General features: G+C 37.1%; 1 protein-coding gene across 1 annotated transcript; it reads right to left on the bottom strand.

Annotated features, from left to right (window-relative positions):
- Positions 1 to 1,554: 1,554 nt before the first annotated feature.
- Positions 1,555 to 2,160, bottom strand: LOC146748248 (uncharacterized). The gene has a single exon (XM_085505050.1). It carries the CDS (start codon positions 2,158 to 2,160, stop codon positions 1,555 to 1,557), a length of 606 nt encoding a protein of 201 aa, XP_085361176.1.
- Positions 2,161 to 12,730: the final 10,570 nt, after the last annotated feature.

Raw genomic sequence — 12,730 nt, 5'->3', positions numbered from 1 at the left:
AGTGACCCCCAAGATAATAAAAAATACAAATAAGCTTGAATTATCACTACTTACAACAATGAGCAATTTTTTTTATATCTACTTCTATAACATACACTTATTGGGCAGATTAAAACTACATATCTAAAAACAAAACAAAAATAACCCTGGCACTTGCCACAATACAAAGTTCATAAGATAATTTATATCTCTAAAAACCTGAAGCTCCTGCCATAGTAGATTGCGCATTACCCAAAGAACCCTTAGAAACATGAATATAACGATTGTACGAATTAGATGTCCTAACGTCTTGATCATATGATCTTGAACACCTGCATGGGCCGCTGAGGATGCTGCTCCTATGCGAAAGGAGTGACCAGTATATAGTGATGGATCTAAGTGCAGTAAGGTCAACAGATGACGCAAATACTGGAGGAAAGTTACACGTGTCAAAGGACAATTGTCAATAGAAAATAGAGGATCAGTAGACTTGGGGGTTGGCTTGCAAGCTAAACGTTTACCCAAGTACACACGAAGAGCAGTAACAGGGCACATTTGGCTGTTAGAACATAGTATAATAGTAGTGCCATGACGAACTAGGTCTGTCTTAGACGCTTTCAGTCGTAAATGGGCATCCCCGTTTGACATGAAAGATACATCTTCAATACACAGATTCAAATTGGAGTCAAATTTGGAGTTATAAACAGTGAATTCTCCACAACGTAAAAAAACAAAAAAATGCTACAAGAATAGTGGCTTCCAATAGACTATCTGTATAGGGAGGGAAAACACCCTTCTTTAAAGTTGAGATTAATTGAAATGCCAAATCGGCAGTAATGGGGAGCCTCTTTTGAGTCTCACGCGCAAGATCACGTTTGATTGCTTTCATGAAAAGATTTAAACGAACCATGAGTCCTTCTTTGGATTGCCATGGATAAGGTAAGTCTGCCTGTAAGTAAGTAAAGCGTATACCAGCTAAATATAACTGTATTGTAGATGCACTCAAGTTTAATCGTTTGAAACAGTGTGTGACAAAAAGTAGTAGAAGATTCTCTGAAATATTTGGTAAAGCTGAAACAGAACAATTAACATTATGCATTATGTTGAATCTAATGAAATGAGTAAGTCCGGTATGGTATGCCTTTCTAGTCTTCTCTGATACAGTTAACTTCCACAACAGTCTTGTATCCTGAACTAGATGTGGATTACCGTTGAGTATGGTGGACACGGCATATTGCCACTAAGGTGTGGAACTTCTGTAATTGAGACCGAGAGAGGGCATCAGCAATATCATTATGTATTCCAGGTAAATATCGTGCTAAAACCACAACGTTATTCTTCATAGCTGTCATGGTTAAACGTCGCATCAGTTTGTTAATGACATGGCACCGTGCTGATGCCCTTCTCTTCTTGATCATCTGTACTGTCGCTTGATTGTCACAATTGAAACGAATACGTTTCTTAGACCAATTTTACCCCATAGCATTGCTTCAATCACTATAGGATATAACTCCAGAAGGGAGTTCATCAGTCTGCATACTATTCAACTCTACTGGCCACGACTGACTGAACCAACTACCCTGAAAGAAACCACCAAAAACCAACAGTAGATGATGCATCCGTGAAAATTTGCAAATCCATGGCTTCTACAATATCTACATTCATGAATAGGTGAATACCATTCCAGGACCGCAGGAAATTTTTCCACATGGTCAATTCCATTCGATAGTCTTTGTTCAAAGTAACATGGTGGTGTAATTTATGTACAGATGCTGCTAATTTCAGCATATGGGACACAAAAGAACGACCCGGAAGAACTACTCTGGCAGCAAAATTCAAATGACCCAATGTAGATAGCATTTCCCGTTTAGTGACAGTGGTCTTAGAAGTCATGTCGGCTATCTTAGATGTAATTCTTTCTTTCTTGACATCTGGCAAGAAAGCTACCATATCCTTTGAATTTAGCATGACCCCCAAATACTCTAATTGATCTGTTGGACCAACAGTTTTGTGCTTGGCCAGCGGTATGTTATAAGACGCAAAAAGCATAGTCATTATGGCCATAGTACGAAATGCGTCCTCTTCCTGTGCATCAATCGTCAGGAAATCATCCAGTAAATGGATAATAAAGTTCACAGAAAGTCTAAATTCTGCAACCCAGCAAATTGGCTGTGACACCATATCAAATATTTTCGAGCTGGTTCTGCTACCAAATACAAATCGAACAAAGAAATAGTACTGATTGTCCCATTTTACCCCATGCAGATGCCACATTGAAGGATGTAAAGGAACTTAAACTTGAATGCATCTGTAATGTCAAATTTCGACATAAAAGCATTTGCATCAAGTTTCTTTAACTGTACAATAGCATCATCCACGCGAATGTACGATAAAGAATACAGTTCTTTATCAATGAGGTCCTTCAAACTAGCTACCGCCAGGTTATCATGAAGAGCTGACAAGTCTATAATGAGACGTTTCTTTTTTGAATATTTCCCTTCTGCTATACCAAGTGGACTGACTCTGTATACCGGAAATGGGGGTGTATCAAAGGGTCCAATCATATACCCCTTGTCCAATTCAGTTTGAAGTAATGCAGCAACTGCTTCCGGGACTCTTCTTGCAGAAAGGTTGTTTCTACATTCAAAACTAACTGATGGAGAATTCTCAATACCTGTTAAAAAACCATGGCGTAGCCCTGAGCATAATTTTGTAACAAAGTTCCTGTCAGGGTGCGTAATCAAGTCATGTTCAAGTTTATCCACATTCACTGAAGCTCCAGAAGTCTTAGGCAGTCATTGTACAGGTTTGTTAACAGATGAAGATTTAGGACATTTGTTTGCTGGATGTTTATCTTTGCAATTGTAACATATATGTAGCAAAGAACAGAAATTCCTTGTACAACCTCTTTCCATGTTAAAATTGTTACAAATCTCCCTGACACCTTGGTATACACGTGGTCGACCCCTAACATCTGTAATGCCCCGACCAGTATATTCCCGCACATACTGATTGCGTGGACAGAAATCGTGGGAATGCAAGGTACTCTGACATCTGAAGCATGACCAGTCTATTTTAATATCATGCTGCCACCAATCCGCAGCACGAGTAGCAAATTCTTGATGATATTCATAGAACATTGAACCTCCAAAACTGTTAGACATGCTAATAATATCAGTGGTATATAATTCAAGTTCCTCGCGTCTAGTCGGGAAAGCCTCACACATGATTGCTTTGTACTTTCCAAAAGCAGTCAAAAACTCGCTTAAAGTTAAAATCTTATTTAAGCGATGATCAACGTTACCCTTAATTCTGATCTCATTGCCAAGTGAATCAGAAATTAGCTTGCTGCCCAACAACTCGTGTGACGGAATAAGCAAAGCCGCAAGATTGACATATTTCCCTTCAATAATGTTCTTTCTCAAAGACAATGAGACTGATATAAGATGCGACAGATCGTTTGACGATTTTCCAAATTTATTTATCTCAGTAGAAAAACCTGAAGACTGACCTGAGATATTTGCTTGGGTGGTGTTGCCAGTTGTTAATCGATCCTCCGATTGAAAATTCAAACGTTCGGGGGCCGTAACGATCGGCACACTACAAGATGATGTCGCCGCCATATTGGAATTACGTTGTTGACACAGAAAGTCTAATCGTTCATGTATACCATGCATGGACTGTTGTAACGCTAATATTTCGCGGCGATTGTCCATTTCGGTCGTCGAGGCACTAGTAGTACCAGTATCTCTGTCCAAAGGCTGATTCCCAGAGAAATTATCTTCAGGTGGACACGTTTCCGTGCTGGCGATCCCATGCAAATTACTTACAGACGGACATATCTCTGTACTAGTTGATTATGTTTGTTCATTGTGCTCATTATTCGTAGATATAGAGGGAGTGTTCCGTCTCTTATTAATGTTGTATGTCTGAATCAGTACCTTCCTGGACGACGTGGGGTGCATAATTATGCCTACACCTTCTAATTTCTGTCTCAAAACCGCAGCCGACCAATTATTAGGATTATCTTTGTCGTGGCCTGTGGTAAGGCAGAGATGAAACACCAAAGTTTGCAGGAACAAACGATAGACTTTACTTTATTCAAAAACATGGCTTCACCAACCGACAGGTACAATGCTCATATGTGAACTACAAGCGCGGGAAATATGCTAATAAGACGAATATACTACATTCCTCTGCCCTTGTTTCACAAAACTAATTTTTATACCACCATACAGAAGTAAATGCTTAACGCTAACTTTTAACAAGACTGTATGCATAACAAGCACATACAAAACAAGTACATCAACATTTGTTTAAATGCAACTACTTTTAGTATCTGTTAATACAAAATCTTTCTGGTATTTTTATCTCTCTTCTTGGTCTACTCACTGCAATACTATCTTTCTCAACGTTACCCTTTTCACTACTGGGTGTAACATTTACAGAAACAGGATTATATTTTTCTACAGTATTGTCTTCAATAACTGGTTTATGACTAGCAGAAATAGCACTTGTACTAGTAATATCACTCGGTGAAACTTTAAGATCTTCCTCTGATATTACAGGATTTGAACTCGTAGTATTTGGTAATTCAATTGAAGTTGACTCAAAATGTTTAGAACCAATATGATCAATATGGCGACGAACCCATCGACCATCAGACAATTTCACTGTGTAAGATACAGGATCTGACTTAGATTCTATTTTTCCCTTAACCCAAGGACTACCATAACCATAACTTCGAATCCAAACTGTATCACCAATAGAAAATTGTCTCTCTTTAACATTTTGATCATGGAAAACTTTCATTTTCCTTTGAGATTCAACAATCTTTTTATTAAACTGTGGGTGTACAGAATCAAGACGAGACCTAAGCTTACGTTTCATTAAAAGTTCAGCGGGTGAAACTTGGGTTCTCAATTGTGGAATGATTCTATAGCGAAATAAAATCTTAGCTAATCTCTCATCAATAGTACCGTCTTTAACTCTATTAAGACCGTTTTTAACAATTTCAACGGCTCTTTCAGCCAAACCATTGGATGAAGGATGGTATGGTGCTACTAAAATTTGTGTAATACCATTTACATTAAGAAATTTCATCACTAGTAAAATTACTCCCATTATCTGATGCTAAAATGACAGGAATGCCTAAAGTAGCAAACACTTGTTTCAATTTCAAAATTGTGGCAGCTGGAGTGATGGAGGTCATTCTGTGAGCCTCGATCCACTTAGAATACGCATCAACTATTATTAAAAGATTATATTTTTCATACTCAGCATAATCAATATGAACACGAGTCCAAGGTTTATTAGGAACTTCCCAAGGATGTAATGGAGCTTTTGCTGGAGATTTCTGATTTTGTTGACAAACATCACAACATCTAACTTTATTCTCAATTTCCGCATCCATGGATGGCCACCAAACATAACTACGGGCTAAACCTTTCATACGGTTCATTCCAGGATGTGCTACATGTAGCTTCCTGAGACGTTCTGTTCTACCTTGCGGTGGAATTACCACACGTGTACCCCAAACAATACATCCATCAACTACAGTAAGCTCATTACGAATTCTGAAAAATGGCCTGTAGCTCTCATCTGGAGGTTTTTCTGGCCAACCACGTAATACAAATTCACGGACATGAGCTAACAAAGGATCACGACTTGTCCAAAACTTTACATCATCAGAAGTAAACTCTTCCAACATCAAACACATGTGTTCCTCATAATTACACTTTATGTTAAAAATGGGTACTCTACTTAACGAATCAGCATTACCATGGGATTTCCCAGGCTTGTACTCAATAGTATACTCGTATGCTTTTAATATTAAAGACCATCTAGTCATTCGGGCAGACAAGGTAGTTGGCATAGCTTTCAGTTCACTGAAAACAAATGTAATGGTCCTAACACTGTTGAAAGGTTAGGTAAAAGCCTATGATAATAATTCAAAAGACCTAAACAAGCTTTAAGCTGAGTCACAGATTTAGGTTTGTCAATTTTTTGTATTGCGTCAATTTTTCCAGTCAAAGGATAAATATCTTCAGAATCTAGCATGTGACCTAAATACACAATTTTATCTTTCATGAACTCAGATTTAGATATCTTGAGTTTCAAACCAGCATTGTCTAAACGACATAACACTTTATCTAAGTTTGCAAGATGATCAGAATCATTTTTCCCAGTTACAATTATATCATCAAAATACACAACACCTGGTATGTCACGCAGGACGCCCTCTATAGTTCTCTGAAAAATTGCTGGAGCTGAACTTACACCAAAAGGTAAGCGATTATACCTAAATAAACCCCTGTGTGTAGTTATTGTAAGAAGTATTTTAGACTCTTCATCCAAAACTAATTGATTGTAAGCATGGGACAGATCAAGTTTTGTGAACTTTTGTCCACCAGCCAGTTGTGCCATCAAATCATCAAAAGGTGGAATAGGATATTGTTCAACAGGTGATGCTTTGTTGACAGTTAACTTGTAATCACCACAAAGCCTCACAGTACCATTAGTTTTGAGTACAGGTACAACTGGAGTAGCCCAATCAGAATGTGTGACTGGTTCAATAATACCTTCACTAAGTAATCTGTCTAATTCAATGTCAATCTTTTGTTTTTGTACAAAGGCTACGGATCTGGGTTTACAGAATTTAGGTTGGACAGTTTTGTCAACATGAATTTTGGCTTCAAAACCACGCAACTTTCCCAGAGAATCATCAAACAAATTTTCATGCTCATCTAAAACTACACGCAAATAATTACATTTGGTAGTATCACTATCATTAGAACTTAAGCTTGAAGTACACACCTTTGTTAAATTAATTGGCACTTGTTCAATCCAATTTCTGCCAACAAGGTTGGGACCCTTTCTCTCAACTACATCAAGAGGTAAATTCTTAACACTCTTATTGTCAAACTGAACAGTCACATATTTATGACCTATAATGTTCACACGTTCACCAGTGTAAGTAAGTAAGACGAATAGGACTGTCCGGTAACTGTGAATCTTGTAACTTGTGAAACGATGACTGATTCAGCAAGGTAAATGGACAACCAGTATCCACTTCAAAATTAGTGTTCACTCCATCAATCCCTAAATTAACTGTATATCCACCAGACTTGGAATTGCTACACTTCCCAAGTAGTTCATCGGACTAACAGTGACCTGACATGTTTGGGTATCACTGCTTTCCCCATCTGATTCAGTCATGTGATTGGCAGCCTTAACTCGCTTTAGCTTTTTACATGCGACTTTAATGTGTCCACCTTTTTTACAATAGTGACAAATTTCATTTCAAAATTCGCAAATACGTGGTAGGTGATTTCCTAGACAACGATAACATTGTTCTGCTACTTGCCCTTGATTAGTGCCCACAGACTGTGTTTTCCGACTTGGTGCTGGCTTGCCACATCGAGGTCACGACTTGGTTAGCCTTGCTCAACTGGTTCGTAACCAGTCTTGTGATTGGTTGTTGACAAACGCTGAACAGGCCACGCCTCCAACGGTGTCATGCGTTCGGACTAACCGTTAGGAATTCCTAAATGGAGTCAATTTGTGTAGTTTTTTTGATTTATTCTGCAGATATCGGTAAAATGTAGGTAGGGCTTTGGCAAAATTCGAAGGAGCAACTAATATTCTTCAACCTGGTATTTTTTTTAGATTTTATTTTTTATTTTTTTCGTCTGTTTTTTCGAGTTTAAAAAATGTGAGCTGGCTGGAGCCTTCATCCCTTGTCTATTCGTACAGCGCCAACAGTTCAGTTCTGGATGAGTTTTCTATCGACAAGTTTTACCACTTTACGGACTTGCAGAATGTCAAAAACAGTCGTGCCGGTTCTCCAAATACACAGTTTCATCCTCGTCGCCAAATATGTCGTGGCCTGTGGTAAGGCAGAGATGAAACACCAAAGTTTGCAGGAACAAACGATAGACTTTACTTTATTCAAAAACATGGCTTCACCAACCGACAGGTACAATGCGCATGTGTGAACTACAAGCGCGGGAAATATGCTAATAAGACGAATATACTACAATCTTGGTCCAAAACTCGAGGACGCCGCTGCCTTGCTAATGAGCGAGTCGAGGGCCCCGGACGACTTGGGTAACTTCGACTCTTTCTTGACGAGAGTTTGCTACTTCTGGCTGTTGTTCACCGGTCGTGCGTCGCTTCCTGCCTCTTCTCCTGCGAAACAACAAACTAATGACGTCATGTAATCAATTAGTCACGCGAGTCTCGATGAGATATAACGCGAGAAAAACGTCATAAATAATGTTCAACAACAAATAAACACAATCAAATGCGCCAGCCACGCGCATTGGAAATAAATAGAACGCGTTGTGACACAGTCTCACCAGCCACTTACGCAATATAATTATGCTATTTTCAAACGCACTGTGCATATGGGAAAGCGATGCGTGAACTCGAGAAAAAATATGCTAGTGTGAGAACACGCTATATTCCCCGCGGAGTACTCGCTAAAACATCGAGAAAATTTGCCAATTCAAAGGGCACCCCTTACAAATAATTGACAAGAATATAGCAAATTATCTGCTTTTCTGTAATATTCGTGTGTAATCAGTAATTATGAAAATAATTTATGGGTGCATATTCGTTATGAATTATTCTTAATAATATTATTTCTGAATTATCTTGTCGAAATCATTTTTTCAGGTTTTTTATCTCCCAAAAAACGAAATAATTTCACAATGTCAAGAACGAAAAGTAGTGTTCAGCATTGTAAAATGTTGACTTCATGACACAGCAAACTCTGCCCATGACCGGAGCCGTTGTCTTCGTTGAAAATTCGCCAATTCATCTTAATCGTGGTTGTGAACTGTTTGGCTAATTTTTCAAAAGATCATATGGATACTAAGTATTCAATTCATATTTACCCCAACCATAGACCTTAAAATACATATTCTAAGGTCTATGCCCCAACTAGTTCAACATTGTTCAAAAAATCCTGTACAGGGATATGTCTGATGACAACTAATAATACGCAATTCTCCATGCAGTACTAGAAATTATTGCTGATACTAATCACGTTTTTATCGGAAAGTTACTCGAACGTGTAGTAGACGAGCATAATAATACTGTCACATGTCTTAGCCACATAACCGCCGCAGTCCGCTTCATGTATGTAACATCGAGCATTTAGTTTGATGATTGATAAACATATATTCACCGTTGCTTTCATGTTACGTTAATACAAACATGATTTAAACTTTCCCTTCCGGGTTTTTTTCTTTGCCGAAATATACAGAAATAGCACGTGGGTGCGTTTCCGTGAGTAAACGAGGCAGGTGAGATTCCCCGCCGCAACGTGTTCTATTCATTTCCAGCGCGCGTGGTCGGCGTCTTTGATTGCGTTTATTTTGTTGTTTTATTCTCGAAATATATCACTGGCTGCGTTTATTTTGTCATGTCTCACAACTTTTTTTTTTTATTTGTTAATATTACATAAAATTACAATCATAATCATCTATTTAAATAATACATATAGTATCTGTTAATATTATATATTATAATTACAAAAATATTCGCTTAAGTAATGTGGCTACAGTTCAACTAGTCTTCCCCATTTTAATTTAGCTTTATGCTTATTAATTTCATGTTCAATGTTAATTCTAAACATGAGCTCTGATTTAAATAATGAAAAACAATTAAAAAATTGGAATGTGCTTATAGACTTGCTCTGGCAAACATACCAAGATTTATAGATAGAGAACATTGCAATTATAATAATATGATTGACACATGTGTCTGTGTTTGATACACCAGCAACAAGATCATCAAATGTTAAAGAGACCGCATAGTTAGTATTGCTATTAATAAACTCTCCCACACATGCCCAATAATTGCATAGACGTGTACATTCCCAAAACATATGGTATTGCGTTTCTGTGTAATTACAGATACGACATAGTTTGCAGTCTGTCTTCTGCAATTTAAACAGTTTATCATTGTTTGGTAAAATACAATGCAGGAATTTGTACATAAAGGCTGATAATCTGCGCTCTTGGGTAATTTTGATTGTCCTTTCAACCCATACTTTGGCCCAACAAACATTTAGCTTGTATTTTTTCCCCACATTTCGTTTACCCAAGGTACAATAAACTTTTTTTTAACTAGTGTCTTGTAATACTGTTTTACTGTTATTATTTTAATTGTATTGTAATTTTCTAATAGATGAACATTTTGTTGTTGCTGGTCATCAGTTGCTTGATATAACTGGGGTTCTTGTTTAATTAGCATTTTCCATTTAAGTGGAATAGCGTTATATACAATAACAACTTCCCTTAACCAGTCTACTTTGGTTGTCAAATTCGCGAAGATTTTCTCAATTTTAATATTTCCTGATCACATCTTTTATATAGATCAAGCCAGCTTCCAGCCAGTGACGGAAGAAAAGTGTTTTCCCATTACATACAATATTTTGATTACACCAAATAATTTGATTAAGGGCAATTTGCGCATCTGATACATTCGTAATAGTGCTTGCTTCACATTCATGCCAACACAAGATCACCTCGTTGTAGAAAGGAAGTATCGAGTTTAAGCAACCACAATCACCTGGTTTTGAGAAATTCATATTGAAGATTGTTTTAGCAATACCATCCTTATATAAATAATATAAAGGGATTAGTTTCCATGACGGTACATTCACATTAACAGGCTCGTCTGTTAAACGATTTACCCAGAATGCTTTTAGAGCTTTGCATTGTGAAAAAATGTCCAATGCATTCAAGCCCCCCTGGTTGTATTCACCAATAATAGTACCACGCTTAATGCGATCGATTTTGGATCCCCAGATAAACTTAGCAAACGTTCTATCAAGGTTAATAAGGAACTCGTTAGGAATTGTGCATACATTCATGACATATGTAAGTTTAGCAGCAGCCATGGTTTTAATAATCACCACCTTCCCATAGATAGTTAAATTCCTAATAATCCAAAGATTAAGGACGTTTTCAATTGATTTTAATTTTCCTTCTAAATTAAGTTTGGTTGTATCTGATTCACTTGTGCTAAAATACACACCTAACGATTTAATTGGTTCAATCGGCCAATTAATATTACCAATTTTTTTTCGACGTTTTTTCCACTTTCCGACCCAGGGACCTTCTGTTTTTCTCTTATTTAGTTTAGGACCCGCAACATTGCTAAAATTAACTACAATATCAATGGCCTTAGTAATTGAGTCTTCATTTGCAACAAAAAGTGTTGTATCATCTGCAACTTGGCAAATGTGGATTTCCCTATTAAATAAAGTTTCAAGTTGTACGGTGATTCCCGAAAGCGCTGTTGACGCTCTAATTTTGCAAGCAAGAATTTACACAACAAGTAAAAATAACAGAGCCGATAGAGGGCAGCCTTGTCTGATACCACGTGTTAGGTGTAGTTTGGCTGACAACCAACCATTATTGATAATACATGCTTTACAATCTGAATAAATTGTTTTAACCCAAGAAATGAAATTATTACCAAAATCAAATTTACGCATAACTTTCAATAAAAAATTCATGTCTCACAACTGAATGTCCAAGCTGACTTTGTTTTGGCTGTATTTTGATGTGGAACATAAAATAACCTATACCCAGGAAATGTGTAAAACAAAGGAATAAACCACCGCCACAGTCGGTTATGCCACTCAACAATACGCTCCACATATACCAACTGAGTGCCAAACATACCAACATCATTTTAAATGTAATTCTGAAACGCAAAATTTAAAGAACCAAAAACCATGTACAAATGTGATACGTCAACCGTGGGGAAATAGCAATGGTACTTGGTACTAGCATACAACGATTATAGTTGCATCGTACGGTGGCGTAAATTTGCATCCTGTTATTCCGCTGTTGTGAGGCTTATTCGAGAAGTTTCGTGTAGCGTCAACGCTGATATATGTAAAACCAGTGAAATTGTTGCAATCGACATCATTTAAAAAGAGATACAGGCCCATTTAGTGTCGTACGTCCGATTTTCACTTGTGATTTACTCCTACTGCGTGTTATCCACGCTTGGGGCCGTCTATACTGTACCAATATCCAGTGTCGTGTTTAGAAGATTCGGTCCAGAATATAAATAGCACATATTGATTCTAAACAAGTATTTTTGAAAAATTGAAGTTAATTCTGTTTTATGGCGAGAAAACGAAGTAAAATCCTGGAGATCATGATATAGAAAGTCAATTTACCGTAAAAGTAAGCAAAGTGCAACAGACTGCCGCATGTACTAGTTTATGGGATGCCGTTTGTGCTTTTATTTATATGTCATATTTTATATGATTTAATCATTATATATTATGTTATAATATACATTGTATATGAATATTTATAAATAACCAGCCTTCACAAAAACTACCAATACATCAAAAACTGTCGCAATCAAATCGTTTATAAATAATGGTGTAATGTATAAATATATAATTACACAAATTACTCATAAATAATCACAATACATATAATATAAAAATAAATTATGACGGCTAACATTATATACCTATGATTGATATACTGGACCAATCGTGGATCAGCAGGGGAATTTTTAGTTACGTGAAAACAAATTAAGTAGTACTCCAGACAAATAAATCAATTCATAGTTACAAGCCCACAAAATGCATTATTTACATATATTCTAAAAAGCACTCTGGGCAACACATTATATATATAACCTCTGACCTGACCTGGAATTAAACAAGTCACCAAGTTGCAGTGACACGTTTCACAACAATTGCCAC

The sequence above is a fragment of the Saccoglossus kowalevskii genome, chromosome 2, assembly GCF_978046115.1.
Source record: "Saccoglossus kowalevskii chromosome 2, keSacKowa6.1, whole genome shotgun sequence".
NCBI lineage: Eukaryota > Metazoa > Hemichordata > Enteropneusta > Harrimaniidae > Saccoglossus > Saccoglossus kowalevskii.
The sequence above is the reverse complement of the archived record's forward strand: the minus strand, read 5'-3'. Positions and strand labels throughout refer to the sequence as shown.

Excerpts from the sequence above, each read along its gene's own strand:
- LOC146748248 (XM_085505050.1), bottom strand. The coding sequence starts at position 2,160 with ATGGTGTCACAGCCAATTTGCTGGGTTGCAGAATTTAGACTTTCTGTG.